The sequence below is a fragment of the Hippoglossus stenolepis genome, chromosome 12 (genome assembly GCF_022539355.2).
Source record: "Hippoglossus stenolepis isolate QCI-W04-F060 chromosome 12, HSTE1.2, whole genome shotgun sequence".
Lineage (NCBI taxonomy): Eukaryota > Metazoa > Chordata > Actinopteri > Pleuronectiformes > Pleuronectidae > Hippoglossus > Hippoglossus stenolepis.
In genome coordinates this window covers 11,031,874-11,056,738 of record NC_061494.1, presented here as the reverse complement: position 1 = coordinate 11,056,738, position 24,865 = coordinate 11,031,874, and the positions used below count along the sequence as shown (strand labels likewise).

At 40.0% G+C, this 24,865-nt stretch overlaps 1 protein-coding gene across 1 annotated transcript in view; it reads right to left on the bottom strand.

Annotated features, from left to right (window-relative positions):
• The window catches only part of wdr27 (WD repeat domain 27), a 37,708-nt gene extending 13,061 nt beyond the window's left edge, over window positions 1–24,647 (bottom strand). The window contains exons 1-22 of the mRNA XM_047342176.1: window positions 24,182–24,647; window positions 23,596–23,737; window positions 23,156–23,280; window positions 22,820–22,933; window positions 22,622–22,673; window positions 22,257–22,327; window positions 21,947–22,061; window positions 21,729–21,831; window positions 19,856–19,962; window positions 19,379–19,443; window positions 18,687–18,799; window positions 17,636–17,709; window positions 13,473–13,542; window positions 12,875–12,943; window positions 12,685–12,788; window positions 12,020–12,109; window positions 11,280–11,401; window positions 9,428–9,561; window positions 8,603–8,700; window positions 7,736–7,857; window positions 5,396–5,493; window positions 999–1,101 (exon numbers count right to left, since the gene is read on the bottom strand). Of these exons, the coding sequence (XP_047198132.1) occupies window positions 999–1,101; window positions 5,396–5,493; window positions 7,736–7,857; window positions 8,603–8,700; window positions 9,428–9,561; window positions 11,280–11,401; window positions 12,020–12,109; window positions 12,685–12,788; window positions 12,875–12,943; window positions 13,473–13,542; window positions 17,636–17,709; window positions 18,687–18,799; window positions 19,379–19,443; window positions 19,856–19,962; window positions 21,729–21,831; window positions 21,947–22,061; window positions 22,257–22,327; window positions 22,622–22,673; window positions 22,820–22,933; window positions 23,156–23,280; window positions 23,596–23,737; window positions 24,182–24,340 (2,250 nt within the window). The 5' untranslated portion in view covers window positions 24,341–24,647. The remainder of the gene's footprint in view (window positions 1–998; window positions 1,102–5,395; window positions 5,494–7,735; window positions 7,858–8,602; window positions 8,701–9,427; window positions 9,562–11,279; window positions 11,402–12,019; window positions 12,110–12,684; window positions 12,789–12,874; window positions 12,944–13,472; window positions 13,543–17,635; window positions 17,710–18,686; window positions 18,800–19,378; window positions 19,444–19,855; window positions 19,963–21,728; window positions 21,832–21,946; window positions 22,062–22,256; window positions 22,328–22,621; window positions 22,674–22,819; window positions 22,934–23,155; window positions 23,281–23,595; window positions 23,738–24,181) is intronic.
• Between the last annotated feature and the right edge of the window lie 218 nt (window positions 24,648–24,865).

Below are 24,865 nucleotides of genomic sequence, written 5' to 3'. Positions count from 1 at the left end.
TCGACAGAGATGCTCTCAAATGTCGGGCTCCGTGCTCGAGTCCACATAATTAATGATAACCAGTGGCATGCATATATTATTCCACTGCTCTCCACAGGCACACACACACCAGAAGAGAAGGGAGATGGATTAGGAAAAGGGAGGCAGGCTTCTGAAAACGTTCTCGAGAGCGAGTATAAGGCACCGTCTGGAAAAGCAATTAAACAGTTCTTGCTTCGACATGAATGTTGAATTTGACTTCTATGGAAAAAGGCTCAGGTCCAAATAAAAAATCTCTGAGCCGAGCGCAAACAGTCCTCACCTTAAATAGAGGTGAAACTTATAGAGTTATGCTACTGTTTCCCTGATGTTTTTCACATGTACAACGTCGAGTAAGATGTAAACAATATGAAGCATGTGTAAATTATACGTATATAATCATTTACTGTCGTAGTACTGGAGTCGGAAAACTTTGCTGAATATGCTTCTGGTGAATCGTACCTACTACACAAATGACTGCAGATATAAAAGATCATTAGTTCCATTCAGGACGTATCTGTCCCTTTGTGTTGTGGTACTTTGGGCCATGATTTAACTGTTATATGTTCGGTGGATTTCTTTGCAAAGACTATACAAAAACTAACCAGACACTGATATACACATATAAACGCGGTTAAGTACATATTTGTTTTTTCTCAGCTTTTAAAATGCCACGCTCACCATCAAATTTTTTTTACAACTTTGTGAATATTACTGTTTCTAACTCATAAAACCAAATACCCCTTGGTATGTGGGTGTGCACGGCGTTGTGAAATTGACAATAAAACGAACACATTTATGCTGTGGGTGGCTTTGACAGACAACCTCTTAACTGCTTTGTCACCCCGTTCAAATGTGTCTTTTCAACTTGTTCTTTCACAAAACCTGATTGTCTGAGACACAGTATAACCGGAGATGCATATACAAGGAAGAATGAGACACACACTTCATATTTAAAGACCCTGAGTACCACAACTTACAGAGTTGTCCTCGGAGCCGGTCGCGATGAAGCGGCCACACGGCGAGATGGCCGAGGAGCATGGAAGGCAGCGATTTACGTGGTTCTCATAACGGCGCACACATCTGAGGAGGTGAAATATACAGCGGTGAGAGAGGAATGATGAGGTCAACAAAATCAAGGGCAACATGATGTGAAGGAGAGACTGAATATTTGACAAATGATGTCATAATACAAACAGTTTTACTGAGTCCCCGTCGGATTGAATCATTATAATTCTGGTTTATGTCACTGCAATGTTCATATTAAGAGCACATTAATATTTATAGTGTAAAATAACACAATTTAAGCCATTAAAAAACTATTTAAACCAGGACTCAAGGGCAGGAAAGACTGTAAAATTGAAAAGGTCACTGTTGTTAAAAATCTGATCTAAAAAGCAACGTTTGATATTCCTTCAGTTTGAGTATAAATGGGGCTTCACACATGAGTGCCGTCACTTTTTATAGTTTAGTGACCTGAACGGCGCAGGAATAACCAAGGAGCCGAATGCCACCCTGCAGACTTCACATTTCACAAACATCTTAACCAGCCGAGGGACGAGGAGCTGAGCATGACTCAAGCAAAACACAGGAAAAGAGCAGCTAGCGGATGACGGATAGTTCCCCCGAGCAACTGCTGTGTTGTTTCGTTTGGTTTGCAACGGCATGTAATGTCTTTACAACGTCCTTACTGAACTAACTGCTCAGTAAGTGTACGGGCTGGCATGTTGGTGAGGCAGGGCTTTGACAGGGATCTGGTGAGAGCCAGTCTTTTGACATGCACATGCTAATGTCATTAAGCCGGACCGAAAGTAGGTCATATTCACCGGTGACCATAAAGAAATGCGATATACCCAGTACCAGGGAGTTTGTGAAACATACACTGGAACAACGGGGACACATGGGAGCACGTTCATACAACTGCGAGGCAATAAAACCCAAACTTTATGAATGTGGAATTCTTTTTAAGACTGTGTCGCCGAGATTTTTTTTTTCTTTCTGTGGTGTTGCCCTAAATCAAATCACTGTATTTTGTTCAAGGCTTTCCTCTCATTTTTCCAGGGTACTGTCACTGTCAGCTGACGGCACTATCTGCCCCATGCAGCCCTCACAAGAGTAAGTGTGGCTGCAACGGAGCTGAAGTCAGACGTAGCAGCATCATCCATCCACACATGCCGGCTGCAGTTTGGGACCATGCTCTTGTGTGTAGCTCAAGACCCGAGAGTGTGGTGCGCAAAGGTCGTAACCATTATTAAGACCCAGGTGAGTTTATCCACTCGTTTTTTAAACACAGGCTGAAGATGATTGACAGCTAGTGCAGCCAATCAGAAAACGTAGACATTAAAATAAACGATAAAGCCCACATAACCTTGACTCTGGAGGTGACGGACTAAGGCTAACCCCGTTATGAAAACTGGGTAAAGGTTATCCTGACTTTAAGGATGTACTTAAGCAATGGGGTCATGGCTGTATAGTGTGAGAGCTACTCATGACAATTCTGACCTAATAATTTTTGTGCATAACAAAACGGATGAGACGCATCTGTTTCTAAATCCCCCATCAGGACATCTGGACAGGTCTGCACAAAACTGACGCATCCGCTCACTATCACGCTGATAAGAAGCAGTTTAACAAAGTTAGCGTAAACACTCTGCTGCTTTTCTAGGTCAGAATGTGGATCTAATGTTGGACTGAGGGAGAGGAGACGCTGAGCTGAATCCCACACACACACACACACACGCACACACACACACTCCATGTTGTGTGAGTGATGAGTATCCGGCATTTGTCTAATGACTAACACAGACGGCACTGGAGGGTCTGATCCTCTTGAGTGGGAACCTGTGCGGTTACTGAATCCACCTGGGTATTCTGGGGCCGTCTTCAAGGTAATCATCAGGCTAATCATAGCTCTTTACTTGCAGCCAACACATTTCACCCAGTGCAGCAGCATCAGTGCAAATCAGGTGAAAATGTGCATTTTATGGTCCTATTTGATATGAATACATTAATGATGTATTCATCATAGAATGTATTACTCAACGTGAATTTATCAGTTGATGGAAATTCCAGGAGCTTTAAGGGGAATAAAGCCTCACTAAAGAGAAACAGATTACCATCTGTTCTCCCAAGCTTTAGAAACTGCATGTGACTAGGTCGGACTTCTATTTAAATGCTGGTGTGTAGACCCCTCAACAGGAACCTGGCCCACTTAAACAAATCACTTGGAACTGCAAGGGGTCAGTAAAGGGTAGGGGGTTGAAAAATAAACTTTAACCAATCCAGCGGATCGCATAGTTAATAAAACTCTTTCTACAAGTGTGTAAAAACTCTCAAAAACCATTATCCCTATTCGATCTTTGAGGAATGAAGATGAATGTTTGGGCTCCTGTCTGAAGAGGAAGGCGCTGAGGATTCTCTGGTAACAAGGCAAAAATAAAGTTAGGATGAAGTTTCAGAAATGTTCCACTCAGTCAAATGTACATTTCCCACTGTGGTCTTCTTCTGGGAATTCTTCAGTTTAAACAAAGACACGGTAATAACCCCAATTCTGTCTGAACATAGACCCTCTGTCGATGTTGTGTCTAGTACGAACACAATTCCATTGACTTTGCATGTCAATGACTTTTGATGATGTCCAATAATGAATACATTCTCAATGTTCAAAGCTGTAGCCAGTGTAAAATAACCCCATTATTGACTCTGACTGCTAAACATGGAATTTCTTTTTAAATAAAACGGAAAAGACCGGACGCACTCGTGTCAAACATCATTGCCTATTTAATCAGTCAGGTTTCGATGTTTAGATGTTAATCTCTGCTTGTCGGACAAATTTCTCTATTTTAAATAGAACTGAGCCCGATGAAAAGTTCGCTCAGGTTTGCTCCTGACTGGGTTAGTAAAATTGCGATAGATAAAAAAGAGATAAGTAACATTGTTTTCACATATGTCAGTCAGTTAAGGGTCAGTTCAGCAAAATCCCAAGTAACATGCAAAAAGCTTTGGTTTTATATGCTTTAAATTCAGAGTGATTTCCACAGTCCAATACAATGAGGAAAAGAGATTTGTGTTTGTGAGGCTCAAAACATCAGACATTATATTTTAAAAACACGTGTTTCCATGAGCTTGCTCCTGGAACTTCTGCTTACTCTGAGATTTTGCTGTAACTTATTTTTATTTCATCTACCAGTCCTCTGTCAGCATACTGAGAGTTTGTTTTCCACGTCTAATAAAATGTTCTTCCTGCTCTTCCCGAGAAAAGACTTCATGAAACCTGCATAAAATAATCTTATTACCCAGAAGTGCACTCACATGAGAGCCTTAAGTAACTTTCACTACGGCCAAACATTGTTTCAAGAATTGTTATATTACCGTATTATATCATAAGGAGTTTCTTATGATCATAAAACCCAGATAACTATTTTCACTACTTCCAGTTGTTGGAAGGACCACATGAAAAGAAATACAGAGAAACAGTAATTCAGGGGAACTGTAACTCTTTGTGTTTGGTCCGAGCGGACAAAGACACATCCGTTTTATCAAAGAGGAAAATAAAATAAACGGGGGTCGTCTCAAGGCCGACCAAATGAACAGACAATATTTCAGCCCAGAAGAACTGATTCTACTGAGGGACGCTTGATGACAGCTCTCAGGAGCAGCAGTTGACCTGGAAACCGGGGACAAATATTTATCAGATAGCGCCACGGTTTTGATGGAGCCCGGAGGAGGAGTGGAAGCAATCGCTGACATGAAAGAATGAAATACTCAATAATGTCTCCTAGTGGGCCAAAAGGAACATTTTGAAATCCAAGAGAGCCTACTTGAATTATCCGCCTTATATGGATATCTGCTACTGAGGGCCAAAGAAAAATATTCTCAGCTACGCACTTTGGAAACTGAGCAATTGCCGATTCACTCATCAACTTAGGAATGTTTGTCTAAGAAAAAAAAGAAGTTGGTGTAGTTTGAGTATAAGGTCATTTAGCTCCGTGAGGAACAGCAGTGGAATAAAAAACTATCATGTTTTTTTTTTGATGACAACAATGATACTAACTTATCAAAGAGGCTGAATTCAGGAGTAATAAATACCTGATTCTGAATGGCAAAGGCTAAACACCATCGTGTCTTAATGAGGAAGAGATTTCAGTATCGTATGTCAATCATTGCAAATAGCACTATCAGCCAAGTTTTTATGTCGTCCCAACCTAAGTAAAGGTATTCGGTATCAATACTTTCATATTTTTCCATACAGTTCTGTCATAATTTTCCTCGGCACGGGATAATTCAATAAACATCCATCACACTTTCCTTTGCCTGATTTTCACATTAAAGGTGTACCCATTACAAATCCAACAGAACAGACAGAATCAATACCAACCTAAGTGTGCGGAGGTCCCAAATCTTCACACCATCTGTGACTGCACTGGTGAGAAAGAGGTTGTATGAGTCTGGTGCCTGTGTGCTGAACATGGAGCCCTGTGAAATGTATAGGGGGGAAATGCAGAGTCAGCACATGCTTTATGGAAAAAGGGCTGTCTTATTGTCCAGAACTGGAATATTATGTTGCTTTGCATTTGACATTGGCAAACCTCGAATTACCATTATTTCAGGTAGCATCACCTAAGCCCAACATTACAGACAGTGTTAGCACATTTCGCCTGGAAATCAAACAGTCATGGAAGCACAATTCGCCTTTGTTTGTCGTCTTCTATCTTTTACGTAGCACACTGAGACTGGCTTTAGGTTTATATAAACAGAGGGTTCCACTGCACATCTATACATAAATTCCAGGTCTTGTGAGGGAGAGTGAGAGGGTGTTTTTTGTTTGGATTTCCATTAAGAGTGTGAGAACGGCAGTCTGAGAGGGCATTTCCAGTTCCATTTTCCGAGAAGTTCTCTGCTCTGATGAGTTCCAGGTGAATTTTCCCGAGGAGGCGATGGAAATTTGAAGTGGGAAAAGCTGCTTCACATGCCGCAGCTCCTGATGTTTGGTCCGCCTCGGGACAAGAAAACCAAGAGCGAGGGAGAAGAGTGATGCTATGTGTGCAGTCTCCCGGCAGGGGCAGTCCCTCTGATCTGTAGGAATTAACCCTGCAGCACCCACAGGCCCTCGGGCACCCGGGGCGGAGGAGCCCGCACTGACGCAAGAGCCAAGCTGAAACAACACGCAGCGGGCTTTCCACAGTGTACGGAACACAATAGCTGGCGTGACAAAGAACAGGCACCTCTGGGCAGGAGTATGGTCAGCTGTGCATCATAGTTGAATGGGTTAATGCATTTAATCCATACAACTATCTGTGGTGTGTCCAGCTAATCCAGGCTGCGGATTAGGTGGACAATCTGCATGTGCCAAGTATGCGCAGGTCAACATGCAGAAGTGAATGAGGTCAAATCCTCAAGGTCGCTGGGTGCAGGCCAGTGTCTCATGCAAATGCAAGCTGTTCTGTTTTCCAATAAGTTATAGAAGCATCTGGAAATTGGGTCAAAATAAATGGTTTTGTTGCGATTACACATCAGGAAAGTCGGCTACTCATCGCATAAAGTATGCAATATGCAGAACCCCAAACTTGAATGCATGAATTTATCACTAATATTTATGATTTAATTTGGAGTGATGCACATTACATCACTTGCGTAGCATTATAATGGATGTGGACATTGGCCCAAGCAGTCAAATTGTTAGCAAATTGAGCCCACATTGGGGAGTGAGGCCACGTGAAAACCCAAACAGCATCATGGAACAGTATTTCCAAGGCCATCATCCAGGATGGAATCTCCTCCTGCCTTCTCCTCTGGCAGCCTTAATCCTATATGCAACAAGGATTTACGTTCAAACACTTAGGAAGATGAGCGATACCAATGATGGAAACGTTTGTGTAACCGTGACATATTTTTTAACCATGACCTTCTTCATTCGCACCACAAACTAACACTGACACTTATATCCTCCCAAAGAGTAGCTGGGCATTATGTCACTTGTGCAATTGCTGCCCAGTCAAGCAAATTCTTCACCATGTGGGTCAGGGCCACTCAGTCCCGCCAGTGGAGTGAGGAGATGTCTACCTTTCGCAAAGGTTAGAGGTTATCAAGACGTTTTTGTCAAACCACAATTGAGGAAAAAAGTTGGTGAAATATATTCAATAGCAATTCGTGTATTTTTTTTACTGTTGATAAACAAACTTGGAGGATATTAGTGCACATGGTTTAAGCAACACAGGCCAGGAGGAGATTGTGACAAATGTAAAGCATGAAATTATTTTGCATTTCAAGAAATGGTTGTGTTTAAACTGATGTCAAATGTAGAGCTGAGGCTGCACACTGTTCAATAAAACCTTTGACTTTAAAATTTCTCACCAGTCTCAGTCACATAGAGAGGAAAAATATGCTTCAATATACCAGACACTGTAATTTACAGCTATCTCTCCAACATCCCAAATTTATTAAAATACATTAAAAGAATTTATATTCAGAAACAAAAGTCTGCTCTACTCTAGTACTTTATAATTGCTTATGTCTGAATAATTTATGCATAGAGACCACTTATAAAACACAAACCCTGTACTGAATATCACTTCACATATGCTTCACATTAAAAAGAAAAGTATATAACCTTACTACAAATGTAATAAAGATAATTAATACATAGTTACTGCCCAAATAGAAAGGCTAAATTTCCACTAGAGTCTATTTTTCAAAGGCAAATGTTAAACGGCCTCACCTTGTTCTGTGTAATGCAGTGGGCAGCTCTGCTGTGGGCGTCGGGCAGCTGTGAGACAACTGCGCTCCTGTTCATGTCAAACACCTGAATGGATCGATCTGAACCACACAGCAGGACGATGTCTGAGACAGCTGTTAAGAGAAGTTATCACAAATGTAATCCTGCTTTTGCAAAGAGAGTCGGCTTTCCCCTCATTCTTCAAGGAGCACTGCTCGAAACTAGTGCTGAGTCTGGGCAGGCAGCTAAATACATGAGTTTGGTTTTATTTTGTCATCAGAGATAAAATAGAACAGAACAATCTGTTTGCTGTTTTGCAGACAGTCTCTATCATTCTCTGCCATTATGCAAGAGTGAATACTGCAGCTTTTACATGTCAGTAGTTGTCAGCCCATTTTCTGAAGTTGACTTTCTACATATGTTGTTTTTACAACATCTGACTCTACTTTAAGAAAATATAAAATATCCTATATTATTATAATACAAATTTCCGAAAAAAAAGATATTTAGCTGTTCACAGAGCAGCAAAGTAATTCCCGACAGGATCTCACTCATCCAAACGCAGCCCAATTCAGCGGATTTATTGGAAGATAAATACATTGTAAACCCTAACAAGGGGCAGGAATGTAGACATTCCTGAAAAATTAAAGACGGCTAAATGATTTGCAGGTAAAAATCAGCAGTGGAAGGCCCGAGGCAACATGTAAAGACTTTATGAAGCACAGACAGATTGCTGTGGTCGACGTGGAAGTGGTCCAACCAGATGCTTCAAGTAAAACTACAGAAGGCATAGGTTCACTCTGCACTCCGCAGCATCAACGCAATCCAGACACCAACAACAACAACAACAACAACAAGCAAAAAGGATACAAGAGAGGAAATCATTGACTGCAGACAAGGCTGTGATGTCTGTGGATGATGTCGTTGTAAAGCACTTGGCCAATTTGACGGAACTCCGCTGCTGATATCTAGAAGAAAAAGATAAAAACAAAGAATCTGAATTTTTTAAAAGATCTCTCCACACACCAATCACTCTAGATAATTGTCTGAGCAGAGTGACTGAAGGAGAGAAGTAGGAGGGCACTGCTCTTTTTACTGACTGATGACATTTCAAGTGTTTCCCATTCATAACACTCTTCGCACGAATTACTAAAGAAGAGGAAAAAACCTTTATCAAGCTGATATCAAATAACCAATAAAGGAGTCTTAAATCAGAAAGCAATCTGTATTACCACCTCGCTACTGTATGTCTCTGCCAACCAGTCGAGCTGCAGTTTACATCCGCCTCTGTCTAGACTCAAATGACATATGCAGTGAAGAATTCAAGGAATTTAATAAAAGGTATTAAGTGTATGTCATCATAATTAACATACGCTTGCTTGAGTTATTGCTGAAAACCAGTGGTTTGAGGTCACATGGATCTCGAGCATTGACCTCCACATTCTTATCAGTTCATTCTTGAGTCACAGTGAATGATTTTGCCTAATTTGAAGAATGGGATGTATGGACGGACAATCTAAAGACACAATGCCTTTAGCCACATCTGTCACTGGTGTGGATGATTGAACTGAAAGAGTAATATTATATTTACTTGCATCTGTAAAAAAACGATTTGCAATCCAAAGCTATCTTATGCACCATTATTAACTTTATATGCTCAACTGTTCCGTATATGCAGTCATCACTTGTAATTACCTCTTGATGTTGTCGTGCGTGGTGTCCACGTCATACAGGTGCAGGTACAGAGAGGGTCCTGATGCAAAAAGCAGGAATTTGTCGAGGTAGTAAAACTGAGCACCTCGTATGGGCTTGGAGATTGAGTTGTTTCCCTGAAAGAGAGAAGACACAATTTGAAAGCTAATTTAATTTAATAAGAAGGATAATTAATAAGAATATATTTTATTAGTGTGTAGCTCTTATATTTTTACTTTTTTTCAATAACTGGGAATATAACTGATGCTGTAAAAAACCAAAACCTCAAAAAAGTAGATTTCTTTGTTTCCCATCTAACTCCATATTGCTTGACGCAATAAGCAATACAAAGTTGTATTAGTGAGCACCCTATAGTTTTTAATAGATACAAGCAACAGTCTCAGTTGTAGAGTAATATTCTGCGCACACTGCTGTCTGTGCCGTCTCCTAAAACCTTAACTTGTAAGCGTTATTTAATTTGATTTTGAACGTTTGCTCCATTCAGATATTCACGACTCTATTTCACAACAGGCAACTTTTTGTCTATTCACAGTTGAGTTCACACAGAAGAGGAAAAGAAAATACACAGTGCATGGTGGTTCTTCTTCACCCCCACAGGGCATAATTAGAGTCTGTCACGGTAAAGCAAGCAGATGGGTTGTCCTGTCAGATATTTGACAACAGATACTTCACTCTGTCCAGGTTTGGCGTTATACCACTCCACCAACCATCTGACATCTGAAGACTACCAATCATAAGAAATTACACCACTGCACTACAATGTGGTTTAGTTTTTTTTCTTTTTGGAGTTTGGGGGGACTCGGCAGAACTCTTGTCCCTGAAAAGACTTTGCACTTGTTGCCAGGTTGTTTCACAAGAACACCAAGCAGTCAAAGAGCTGCAGGCCCGGCGAAGCTCCAAACAATCTCGCTGAGTGTGATGGTTAGCATCAGCAACTGGGACACCCCAGATTTTATAGGACAAACCATTGTTTTCACTTGTTGACACATTTCTGACTGTCCTATTAAATGTAATACTGCAGTCAAGTGAGGAGGGTCTGCGTATAATCACACTTTTGGATGCTTCGAGTCCACAGATGCTTCGAATGACAAAGTCATTATGTTCTAGCCAAGAAACACACCATCTATCACCTCTAATAATTTGGCTTTTCCTGTTTTTTAATTCCGTGAAGATATTTCTATTAGAGAAAAGAAAAAGTGAGCTGAGCAAGCTTTTTATCAAATGTCATTGAGAGTCTCAATTATAGAGGCGCACCAGTGAGTTCATATCTCTTACCTGCACTACACCACCATGTGATTAAATGTTTAATCATAGGCTGCAGCCTCTCCTTCACCCTCAATATTTTAGTAGAGTATACAAATCACAGAACATAAACCAAAGATATTTTACTTTGGAAGCCAAACGCTGAAGATACAGTAGCAACCGCAGTTTTACTGACATATATGGAATAATTGCCTCATTTACAGAACTGCAATTACAGGAGGAAAAAAAAACCTTCCAGCAATCACAGCTGTCTTTGAAGACAAAGGTGAAAGTGAAAATTGCATTCGGCATGTGTCTGTAGTTATTTTGTTTTACTTCTGAACCAATATGAGTATTTAGACCTTCAGAGGGAGGACATTTTTACAATATGAGGTCACTCTGACTGGTCCTCATTTCACTGTTTTTATGGTTTGGATTTGGGGCTTAGAATAAGAAGTAAGTGAAAGTTGGATTAAGGCTCAAGGTAAAACCTGTAATAGTGATTGTTAAGCTTAGGGTGATAGAGAGTAAATGTAGTCCATAAACAAAACAATATATACCTGTTCAAGTTTGAGTAAGTGAATGCTTTTACCATGATAATAGCAGGTTCTTTGCTGCCATTGGCCCAGATTCGAAGTGACCGGTCCTCTGACGCACTCAACCAGCACTGTCTGCTGAGGCTCCAGCTGACGCTGCTCACTGGTTTATCATGGCCTGCATGCAGAGACACAGGGTTTTTAACTTGGAGAAACAGTGAGTGACTTCATCATTGACTTTTACGGTACTGCTCAGAGTCAGGCAGTCTGAAGAGAAGAGGACCACAATGACCCACTGGTCACCTCAACTTCTGTCCTTCTATCTCTGCCGCCCCCTTGTGGAGGCTGTGTTTCTGCTGCACTCAAGCCTTCAAGTTTCAAACAGATGCTCGATGTTATGATTGGATATCAGGGTTTACCGGGGTTTATCAGTGTCTGTTGGGGCAACGATGAATTAGATAGTGCCTAAAATTGTGATCAGTTCCACCCTTGTTGGTCTTGGAAGACATTGTACCCTTTTTAAAAATATTTATTTTCCACCATCACCTTGGATCTACTGGCACACAAAAACAAAGATATCCAATTCTGGCTTTGGAATATAATCAAACTACACATGTGAAATGAAAACTCTCTATCTACAGTTTTGATAGTGATAAGCTGAGTAATTCAATATTTTGATTTTTCTGGAGTCTGGAATCATAACCTCGCAGCTGGCAGAAACACTGAGGTGACTCGGGTATAAACTGTGTACGCCTGAGGTTTGTAAGGTGTGGACCCTGGTGTTGGCTTCATGCACCTGTGTAGACAGCTGGATCGCCGGTAAGGGATGACTTGTAGAGTAACACTGAGCTGTCGCCAAGACCACACAGGATCTGTTTTCCGTCACCTAGGAGAAACAGAACTGTTTTATTAGGACATTTCTATAAATAGCTTATATATCATAACACCAAAAATAAAAAATGCAATTTCTAAACATAACCGGTAAGAGAAGTGTTTTGCATGAAACAAGAACTTTAATCCTAAATTAAAATGTGATTTTGATGGATCATAGCTTATAAATGACTGTTTTACCTGTGCAGAATATAACTGTTTTCGAAGAAATACTTGAAGCTATCCCTGCTACTAAATATTGTAAATTTAAGGTAATAAAATAAATCTAAAATGCTTCCAAGTTGTAGTATCCTGGAAGTAGTTCAGACTTTACAAAGATTATCCATCAGGTCATCTGTATTAGGGTTTTGAACAATCTTCATGTGCTCTGTAAAATATCAGATACTCAAACTAATGTCATTGTCTACTTATACTCTTTTTTACTACTACTTTGCCCTGAGAGTCAGAATTATCTTTACTTGCCTTTGATTACAAATATTTGAGAGAGAGGGAAATGCCCACTTATATATAAACATATCATTATATCATGTAGTACACATGGAAGGTGTGGCAGCATCAACATTGTCTCACCTGAATAGTGGAGGCAGTTGACTGGTTTGTCAGTAACGCTGAGATGACTGTGTGGAATCGTAGGTGCTGCCTTGTCTGCTGGATAATCTCTGAGAAGTAAACCTCTAAATGACAAAAAACATTTAGTATTTAAGTCCAAAATAACATTTTAGAAATCTCAGTATTGTATTTTAAATGATGGAGAACTTACGTATTTTTTGTAGCCCTATTAGAGGACGGATTCTTCTGAATATTTGTTTTAGGTGAGAACATATTCCTTCTGAAAAGCATTTACAAAAAAAAATTAGAATCATCTTCATGTGATGTTTCATTTATCAGTTTATTTGATTTTGAATTTGGATTGTTGCATTAAGGAACAAGCCAACTGGTCAGCTTATGGGGTGAATACTAGACAGGTGTGGAGGGTTTGCTGTGTGTGTGTGTGTGTGTGTGTGTGTGTGTGTGTGTGTGTGTGTGTGTGTGTGTGTGTGTGTGTGTGTGTGTGTGTGTGTGTGTGTGTGTAGGTGTGTAGGTGTGTGTGTGTAGTTGAGGAATCTGACTGCAAAGATTGTGTCTCAAAAGCTCTTGCTCAGTGTGGCTGAATCAGCTGAAAGGCCTTATGGGTGACAGCAGTTACGTAGTTGATGGTTATCAAGTCAACACAATCAACAAGTACTACCTTAATAAATGAAAAAGGAAAACAAAGTTCAATTCATCCTTTTACAAATTACTTTGAACCCTCATTCAATTTGAGTCAAATCAATTAACGGTAATTCGATTTTCTTTGAAGAAACAAGTTAATAACTGACCGTGGGGTAGTGGTGTATCCAGACGACTTCACTTTTGTGTGGAAAACCAGAGGCTGCTCCTTTGTTCCTCCTTTGTGAAAATTATATGATGGTCAATAAGACAGACAGACAGACAAAGTACACCAGTATAAATGACAAAGAAAGATAAAACATAGGAGACAGAACTATAGTTATACAATATCAGTCACTGTGCATCATTTTCCATAATTAGGATGGAACTAGTCATTATACAATAGTGGGCATTTCATAAATTATACAATAGGAAAAGAAAATCCAATACTATTGAGTGACCAGTCTGTGCTGTGGGGATTAGGTGCATCAGCCCCAAACTGTGGGATGCTTCGTTCTGCTCCCTGTTCACTGTCAGTGCCTTTACTATATTACAATGAGCTCACTCTTTCCACAGCCATTAAAACGTGTGAGGCTTTCCAAAGGCTGCTCTCCTGTCAAACACGAGTGGCAATTTAAGACTTCAATTGCATCAGAGAAAAATATACTGCTTTGGTTCTCAGGCTTTACTCCAAGTCAACACTAGTTTATCATGTATGGCAGAGATTGACCTGTGAAAATGTGATTAATCAATTACACCAATAAATAAATGACAAACAAAACTATAAACTACAACTAAACATGGACAAGTTAACTGTGTGAATGTCAGAATGACAGGTGGCATTTGAAGTTACTATTCGTTAAGTGAACCTATGGTTAATATCTTTACATCAACACATAAACAGCAGCATTTTGCGGTAAAAGTCAGCAACACACAAACCACATGTTTTCAGTTTTAATGTTAATAGCTGAACAGGTTCACCTGGGTGTGAATCATGTGTTTCAGTATTAAATACATAAACTCATTGTCAGCATGGTCCAAACACAAGAATGAAATCCAATACAAGCGAACCCATTAGTAAAGTAAAAAAGAAAACACATCTGGATCTGGTCAAACTACTCTTATTTGAGAGACTTTTTAAACTTTGATGAGCGGCACCAATATTCTCTGGTTTTGGCTTGAATCATGTTTTTTTGTAAAATCTCAGAACAATCAGTCTGTTCCCAGTTTTCTTGGATTTTGAGCTTCACAGGCACATTTTGTCTGTGAAGCTCAGCACTGTTAATACTATTTATGAGTTGTTGCTTTGATATCAGAAATATTCTGCTCGTCTTCTTCAGTTCAACTTAATTTGCTATTTCATGAAAGAATCCTTCATGGTACCAGGTGTTTCCAGAGCAAATGTAGAAGGTTTTGTGAACCTTAACTCGGGTCAAAGTGGTACTTTGTATTATATCAATCAGCACAGACTACAGTTTTAAATCCAAAGAGATCGAGACCTCTCGTGTCACCGGGTTGCTCACATGTTGCACCCTCGTCCATTGTTTCGTGTGCGAGGTAATAGGTGCTGGAAGTAGCTTTTGATCCAGAACAGATTATATGTACGAAACTAAGCATTTGAGGCCAGGAATACAAATTACCTGGCGATGCAATCACTTGACGTTACTTAACAACCCTATTGACCCCCTCTTGATATATAATGGTCATTTAGTTTTATGGGGCAGTAAAAACCTCATCATTTGTGCTGACTTTACTTGAGATGCTATTTTGAAACAAAGTGAGAGTTTCCAACAAATCTCCACGTCGGGTCACATCTGCATAAGATCACGGCAGTTTGCTGAGCGCTCCTTTTAACAGCACTCATTATGTGAGACTTAGCATAGGCTGCCATAGCCATTATGGCAAAATAAGGTCTCATAATATAGAAATTCTTTAATTCAGCTTCACACAGGATAGGATGTGAAGCGTCTGATGCAACAGCGAATAGTTGTGGTGACAACACGGTTTTGTCTGCAGTCGATGAGCCTTCATGCTGTGTTAAGGTCTGTGTCTAAAAACCATGAGTGGTTATTTGGCTGTTTGTACTGACAACTCGTAAAAAAATCTATCACTACTTTAGATTATGTAATTTTAAGAGGTGACAGTGATTCGTTTTTTATAGCTTGGGCTGCCTGTGTTAGAAGGGAAAAGGCTCAGGAGTTTATGCTGAAATAAACCACTAACTTGTCCTAGAGACGGGGAGACGGCGAAACTGAGACCTCCCTCTGAGTCAGCTGACGGAATGTGGTCCAAGAAAAAGACCAAATAATTCAAGCTTTTAAAAATGTACAAACCATAGCAAGTATATATAACACTAAGGTATTATTCTGAGAGTAACCAGAGTGTCTGGTGGGAGTTATTGACTTACTGACCTGTGTAAAGTGGGGCACACAGTAAGAGGAGGAGCAAGAAGTAAAAAGGTATGGTTACTGAGGACAGACAGCAGAAATCAAAGAGCACGTGTAGAATATACTGGCAAGCTGGAGAGTTGACTAGTTGAACTTAACAAAAAGGTACTGTAGTTGCTATAAAGCAGTGACTAATAGAACAACAGTTAAAAGCATGAAACACATTACCTTTTCATTTAAAATCTGTATAAAGGAAGCTAAGAAATTTGCTTGCCATCATTTTAGTGTTCAGGATTTAATCACGTCTAATAATGCACTGGAGTCATACTTAGCATGATCCCTAGAGCAGAGTGTATTAACAACAGTGGTTCTATGGGTTAATTGCAGGTTACAGCCTAGAGTTTGCTGGCTCTCTACACTTTGTCCCCCAAACACATTTAGCCTGGATGCCAGAATTTGTAGAACACACATAATTATTCAAATGTTGTAAAGATTATGTGATGAAGAAGAGGTCGGGTGGCTTTGTGAAAGGACACACTGATTAAGAGCTGACGATCAACACTAACAGTTGCCTCTGCAGGGAGACAACTGGGATTGAATTATTTTATACTGGTGAATGAGGCCAATCTGACTGGCCCCCCAATGAGTGTTAATTATCTGTTCTCATAATTGTATGCTTGTGTGTAATGGCAGATTGTGGGTGCTGTTTTGGTTGGGTGGTTATTAACAAATTTCTCTGTGGCCTGACAAACTCAGAACACATATATTACCGCCTTACACTGACATGGAAAAATCTAAACGTCAACACTTCCCCGTCTCATCTCACTCTCCCCAAAACTAGCAAAGGAGCTCTGAAAAAGATGAAGATGCAACCAAGCATCCAAGACTAATTGCTGCTTTAGTGGTCCCCTGACAGCCCGTCCAACAACTTCATCCAGCTATGCAACAAGATTCAGGCATCGCACGTCAGTCTGGGGACATCCTTCAAAAAGTAACAGCACCTGATTATCATCATTTTGATAAGCCAGCAGTCCTGCTTCACTTTTCATAATATATGTTGTGACACGACAACACATATCTTATCTGCACTCACAACTCTTTTCACAAAGCTCCTTCAGACCTGTGTCGGACTAACAATGGAAGAACATTTTCCTTTCCAGGAGTCACAGAGGTTTATGGTGTAATTTGTATATAATTCTGCAGATATCCTTAAGACTACACGAGGGCATGTGTGAGGGCAGCATGGCGAGTACCAGTGGTCTGTAGATGTTTGTGGTACTTGGTCCGACATTTCAGTCACGCAGCACTCCTAGACTCCTGTGAAGATCTCCTACATATTGAGGCTCTGGCAGGCCCCCTTCCCTCCAGCTGTGGGGAATCCAGCTTTAACGCTGGCTTTCTCAGAACGAACTCTGTGAGAGCAACATGTTAACCTCGGTATAGAATACGTCTCCAGCAGAATAGTTTCAAAGCTGCCAGATCCTAATGATACACCGAGGAGCCGCAAATAGTCTCACTTTACGCAGGAATCCACTACTGCAAGGAGCAACCTTGCAACAAACTGAACTAATTGGGGATTTTACCAGTCTAAAAAAGGTTGTTCTATTATAATTCCGAGTACCTGCCTACGTGGCAAATAAAAACTAGAAGCAATCAAAGTATGAATGTCGACACACTGCAATACAATGCTCTGTATTTACAGATAATGAGGAGGTTCTCAGAAGCTCTTGTAATAGGCAAAGAGACTTCCTATAAACCTACAATGAATGCTAATTAAAAAGGAAATTATCTGCGGCAGAGAAAAACAGACAATGGGCCAGTCATGGAGTGGACTCCAAAATGGGTCATAGTTTTAAACCCACTGTCAGCAGCTCCCCTTTTTATTGTACGTGCATTAGTGTAAGCGAGAGGTAAGTGTGTGCTGCGAGGACAAGAGGGTTGCTGACCTTTCTTTTTAGGAAGACTGGGTTCCTTCTTCTTAAACTGAGCGTTCAGAGGAGACTCAGGCAGCGGCGGAGAGCTGAAAACAAGGGAGGGGTGAAACAGGGGGGAAAGAGTTACTGGAAATGAAGGAGCGAAGCATTTTTTCCACCGTTATGGATTATTAGTCCGTCTAATTCTCAGTACCGTGATATTGTTGACTCATGAAAAACCAGATGGCGGGAATGGCTGTAATAGGCCGAGTTAATATGGAAACGTCCGAGTCAGAGGGAGACACAGGCAAGAGGCCAAGTGAAAAACAGGCCACTCTCGTTTATCCTACTGCTGCTGGTGAATTCAGGTGACCAATGTCTGAGAGTGAGGTAAATCAATTCTCCAACTGCAAAATGTTAACAAGCTTCAGCTCCTGAATGACAAATATGTTAAAGCAGAAACACACAAAACGTTTATTGGTGCTGCTGGATTTTTGCTAAATAATAATTTACGGAGATTGAATTGATTGACGAAATTCATTCCTTCCCCCAGAGCAGAAATGTTGGCATTTATATAATGTTGTTATTGTGAGAGCAATAAGTATGATTTTCTAGATTAAGGAGTGCATCCGGCACGGACAGCTTTATTAAATCTCACGTGGATTTAAAAGATTACACATGTAAAAAAAAATGTTTATATGTCAAATTGTTCAGCGAGCAGAGCAGTTCCAGGCTGGAAACAAATGATTATGTGAGCTACAGAGAAGCAGTTGTTTTCTCTTATGTGTGTCTTTTGTGGACTGTAATATTGCCACAGAGTAAACAAATATAAGAATAACAGATTACTATTTGCAGTACAAATAGCTGAGCTACAGCATATGACTATTTTTAGAAGCCCATTTGTATACAAGGTTAGGCCAAAGGATTCTTGAGCAAGATACTGAATTCTTTACCAGTGGAGCTAATTTGGTATTTTAGTCTTTATATTGAAGAAAGCAAACCCAAATTGTAATTGACAGTCTTTACTTTCGGGGTCACCATACTGTAGCATCCACAGATAGTTGCCTTTAAATTCCAGGTTTACCTCGGGAACACTGACAAGCCTTCACCGCGAGCCCCGATCATCTCCAGGTCACAAAGATTCAACTCCAACAGCGCCACACTTGGAGTAAACAGAGAGGTCACTAAGAACACCATCTGTGGGACAAGTAATTCCACAATGGATTAATATAGAAAAACAATTGTATAAATTCTTTTTCAAAAGAAAAACACTGTAAAATACTGTTTACGACCAATAAGGAAGAATAAGGATAACACTAAGTCAGGGTTTTACAATGCACTAAAACATGTAATCGCTTCTGTGTAGGAACAGAAATACATCAATTTCCTTCAGGAAGCAAACCACAGTCGAAACTTGTAAAGATGTCTTTATTTGGGTTGTGAAAACATTAAAAGCTAAATTGAAGTGTTGGGAAAATGCCAAAGTTTAAGCACAGGAGCACCTTAAGGAGGGCAAAATAATGAATGAGTAATAAAACTAAAAATTCCACATACATCCAGTTACTAAATCGGGACTGTTTTAAGTTATTCAGTCTGTTGGGATAAATCTTTTCTTTTTATAAATTCAGTAGTCATTTCTATGTTACATTTACATGTATCATCATAAATTGAAGGGATTTACTGGGAATTACAACACAAGACATGGACCAGTGTAATGATAGAGGTTAGTATAAATGTCTTCATCTGGTTTATTAAGATATAATTAGAATGACTCACAGAGTTATTCCGTCCTGGGGAGATTGACCACGACCTCGCCAGCTCGATGCTCAGGTTGGGGTAATCTAGAAGAATGAACATCAGTTTGGCTGCATTCAAATACAATACTGCATTCATATCAAGTTTAGCACATTGTGCAAAAAACTGACATCAAATATCATTAGGACATTTAATGTGAGCTGTCATTATGTACATATCATTGCAAGACATAACTATTTCGATCATATCACGGTAAAGCTTATAAAAGTTATCACCTTATTTACCTGAACGACTACAAGAACCGTACAAAAAGGTAACATAAACAACTTTGAAATATTTCGGTACCAAAATTAGAGAGTGGAAGTTATGCCTCCGAAACAAGAATCTCGTAAAAGTTTTTCTTTTGAAATGTTGACATGATTTCTGTAAAAGTGATGGTGCGCTAAATTAGCAGAAATACTTGATTTAAAGATACATGTCACAGTACTACCTGTCTACCTTTGAAATACAGCACTGTTAGGAGTTCTGAAGTAGCCAGGTCTACCACATAGAGGCCATCAGAGCTTCCAATGCACAAACAGCTGTTGTCCCTGCAGGGCCCCACACTGAAACATAAGGTAAGAACTTTGTTTATGGATTTCCCCTAAAAGCATTTTTTCACAGCATACTGGGGAAACACAATGAAGCTGGAAATGAAAGTGGTAAGGTATGCGCACCATAGGACTAAAGGGTTTTTATTTAAGTTTCCATTGACTTCATGTAGACTAAACTATGCACACCCTGCAAGATGGAAACTGTAACCACACAGAGAAGAAAGGAGAGGAATTTGAGTCTGATGGATGGTTTTCATCCACCTCCTGCACCGAGCTACATGCTGGGGTTACGCTGTTGTGGGGAATATGATGAATATTTCCGAATGGCCAAGTTTTACATTCTAGTAAATCATGACTTTCATGCTGAGCTTGTGCTTCTTTTAAAAAATGGTGACAACTATGGCCATTATGTGGGCAAGTTTTATGTGTTCACTGCATTGCATTGCAGTGATGTTTCTGTGTGCAGAGGCATCTTTTTTGAATGCCGATGGGGGGGGGGCAATTCTTACACATGGAGGTTTTAATATGGACCTGTTAGTGAAAGTGTGATAAAAGTTTGGATGACAAAGACAATGCACCAAAATTTCAAAGAAATTGTTGCTTTACAAATAAGGATGAACTGAGCATCAGAACCATTTTAATTATTGAATTATATCCAAACTATCACACTGATACTCTTTAACATTGTGTGTGGATGGGAGACAAACATTGTCTCCCAGTAGTAGATTGCTTTGAATAAAACCATCTGCCAAATGAGTACATGCAAATGTCATGCAAACAGTGAAAACAGGCTGATTCCGTGGGGTGTGAAGCTGATAACTCGTGGAGGTATGTAAGGTTTCCCATAATGCACCTGAGCAGTGGTTCTTGACATAATGCGGTTGATGAATTTCATTCTAAAGTCGTTTTGGTCGAGAGTAAATATGATGATAATGATGATGACAGATAATGCTCTGGCGTCATGTGCTTTGCGGAGAGAAATAAGGAAGGAAAGTGTGTCTCATTCCGATGGTTCACAAAATACACACAGTTACGTCTGTCACTTTTTTAAGTGCCTGCTTCCTGTTATAACATCAAGTGTTTTAACAGCCTGAAACTGTTTATGCTACGAGGCTGCAAAGTTCCCTGTGATGAGTGAAGGTTTTCTGTGACTGTGTGGACACGTGCAGCAATTAGCCAATAACTATGTGGCTTTTTAGTTCAAGAATTGTTTCCGAACTTTTGTGACAGTATGAGATCTCTAGAGCTTTAATGGAAGGAAATGTGCTGCTGTTTGTTGTTTTCTGTCGAGGCGACTGTTTAATTTGCTTTTCTAATATTTTCCTGAATCACAATACAGTTTTTATCTTATGGAAATAAGAACTGAACGGGGGCCAAGACCATGGCCACAGCACTGACAGTTCCATGTCTTCCACTTAAACATTCCTGAGCAGAAATGAAGTAAAACAGTTCTTCCTCATGATTAGGTCCAGAAAAAAGGTCTATTGATGAATGTTGTGCCCTTGAGACTGAGACTGGGCCCTATGCTGACTGTATGAACTATATTTTGGAACTTATGATTTCCTGTGATTATTGAATGAAGTAAGTTCTTAGCCATAATAATAAGAATATGGCTTATCTGGTATGTCACTAGCCAAGTACTGAAATCATACAAGCAGAAAATCTCCCTCAAAAGTAAATCAGGAAGCCACAAAAAGCAGGTTCTTGGATCGAGAAAATGTTTTAAATAACACATCTGTCACTGTTGAGTTGTCAATAAATGTAAAGTGTTTACTTACTTTTGCTGCTCATTACCAGTGTCAGTAAATGAACCACATGAAGCCATTTGGATGACTGGTTTTGCAGTTTCCACGTTATCTTCGTCTGATTGCTCTGCACCCCCTGGAAGAAAATGTATAAAAAGTAGCATCAAAAATAAGTAAAATTGTACAGGTAGCTAGAAAGAAGCATAAAGTATGCTTTATGAATTTCTACTACTACGCCCTCTGACTTTCACCTGCTTGATGTCTCACAGTCTCTTGGTGCGTGTGATGTCTTTTTTCCATCTTCTGAAGATCCATTTTGGTCACCAGGTGACACTTGTGGTCGTCATTGAGGGAAAAGCTCCAAACCTAAATCCAACAGATACAAGTTTGTCGTATTGTATACTGTACCTTTTTGTGTTTCTGTCTCTGGTGGTGATTTTTGAGCTGTTATGGTGTGTGTGTGTGTGTGTGTGTGTGTGTGTGTGTGTGTGTGTGTGTGTGTGTGTGTGTGTGTGTGTGTGTGTGTGTGTGTGTGTGTGTGTGTGTGTGTCAGTCACTAACCTGTCCATCAGTTGAACCAGTGATAAGCTGCCTGGTCTCCTCTACGAAGCATGCACTGAGCAGAGGAGAGGCTGTAGAGTAGACAGATTTTTTTAGTTAAGTTGACGGAGGATATGACATTTTCAATCATTCTGCAAGGATTGGCAGTTGTCATTACAAAAAACCTGCCATATAAAAAATGTATGCCTATCTTACAAGTTTTAAAATGCTTAAAGATGTCAGCTCCATTTGGATACTCTACGCTAAATTACACTGTACAATAGCAAATCCCAATTTTAAATTCCTCAACTACTTGTGATTCTACTGTAATAAGGGGTTTAAGGCCGTATTGTACAATGCTCATGTCAAAAAAAGTCATATCTTACCTGAAAGCACAAAAGACTGGTAGCAAACAGCTTCAGTTCTTAAATCCCACACCTACAAGAAAAAGTACTTCATGATTATTACAATTCAATTACAGTGTGCAATATGTAGTATATGTTGTATAAACAAATTGACATCATCATTACTAAAACAGGTGTGATAACGTTTTACTCTATCGTGTAAGAATCATATGTGAGTACTTTAAAAGTGCGGTCTTCTGATGTGGTGATGAGAATGTCTTTATTCCAGGGACAAAACTCTGCAGATGTTAAAGGTCCCAGGTGGCCAGTGAAGGTAGAAATAACTTCATTTCTCTGGTGAGGAAGAACAAGATGAAGTCATGACAATTGAGGGATTATAACACATCACAAAATCCCAGTAAAGTACAAAAAAGTACAGAACTTAAGTAACATATATGTAATCCATATGAGTAATATAAATTAAACACAATACTGAGCTGAGCCAAGTGCTCAAATGTATCCAGCAAGTGTTAGTGTTCACTAAGGGAAACTGTGGAAATGTGCATCATCTCGTACCTTTGAGCTCAGGATATACACAGTGGCCCCTGAACATGCGGCCACTCGTTCATCAGAGAAACAGAAGGAAAGATGGACGACTTCACCCAGTAAAGTCCCGATTACTACTCCAGCTGCAACTTTACCTGCAAACAAATCCATTCTAATCAATGTTTACAAGCAAAATAACCTCTTGGCCATAATAGACATGAGGAACCTATCTGGTAATATTTCACTAGATGGCAGGCTTGTTAATATTTTCACTCAGGAAAGTAATCATAGCTCCACAACTAAAAAGGGAATTAGAGTAGTCTGGCATCATAACGAGGATTAGGATGATGAGGATTTGGCATTTTGGCAAATACAGGATTTTTGGCCCATCCTGTATGGTTTAATATGAATAATATAAACAACATCCAATTAAACAAATGTTGAAAACAACAGACAAACTATTCCCTTACCCTCCTTCACTCTCTTCTGGCAGTGCTCCACATCCCAGACGATGATATAATCAGCAGAGGCAGAGCAGAGGAGAACAGGTCTGCTCCCTTTTCCAAAAGCCATGGCGCCTATCTCACCATGGTGCCCAGTAAGCAGCAGGGGCTGCGGATAAACAACCAGACTCCACTAAAACGATACATGAGAACAAATTCATGCCGTCTGTGCCTACGTGTCTGTGGCTCCTTGTATCAACAAATCCTACCAAACAAAGCTGGAGGCAACACAGAACTCTGGTTACAATTAAACACATACAACACTAACATATTTACTTTCCCAACCTTGAAAAAAACAATACAAATAAGATATAAAGTATAGTATGACAAATATATTTTAAGATTGTGGCCACTTGTGTAACTATTTAAAATGTTGAGTTGAGCTCTATATAGCATTTGAAATGAATACTCTAACCAGCACATATAGAATAATAAGCCTTTACATTTACAGAAGTGACTTGTGGTTTGACTCTTGATCAACCTGTAGTGGAGCTAGCTAATCAGTAGCATCCTTACTAAAAACCACTTATGCAAACTGTTAATATTGACAAACCTTGAGCTCAGTGTCTGTATGAGTGTAAACCAATATGTCCTTTTTGCGCACTGGTATCCCACAGTAACAGTGACAACATGCGAGCTGCCGGTGGGACCTGAGGCCATCCCAAGTCAAACTGAGGTTTTCGATCAGCATCATTAGCTTCTGTACAACCATACCACCAGTAAGGGTACGCTCAAATCGTGGAACTGCCACTGATATGTACAGTCTTTGATCCAAACTGTTTAATGGCAGTTGCCTCTGATGCCCCACTGTTTGGAGGCAGTGTCGCGTGAAGCCGCCAGCAAATTAGACGCTTACTCTTCCATGTTAAACGAGGCTTAACTCCAGTCTGTGCATCAGTTCCTTTAGTTTTAAAGCAGTTGAATTTAAGTCAGAGCTGCAGTGTGTCGGGTTAGCTGCTGACATGAGGAGCTTTTCTCTACGCCGAAGTTTCAGGTGCTTCAGGTTGCTAGGACACCGGCATCAGCTTCCGCTACATTAGATCGTCTATGACAGAGAGACGTCTCGCTCCAATGCAAAAATAAAACGTGTTTTAGATATGTGCTGATTCTAGAACAATGCTTTTTCTCACATCGCGCGTCATAAAAGTATCTATTACTTTTAAAAACTATTAACAGTACAATTATCTGACGCGAGCAACACGTGGGGGCTTTTTGGTGGGCTATAATGCGTTTTCCT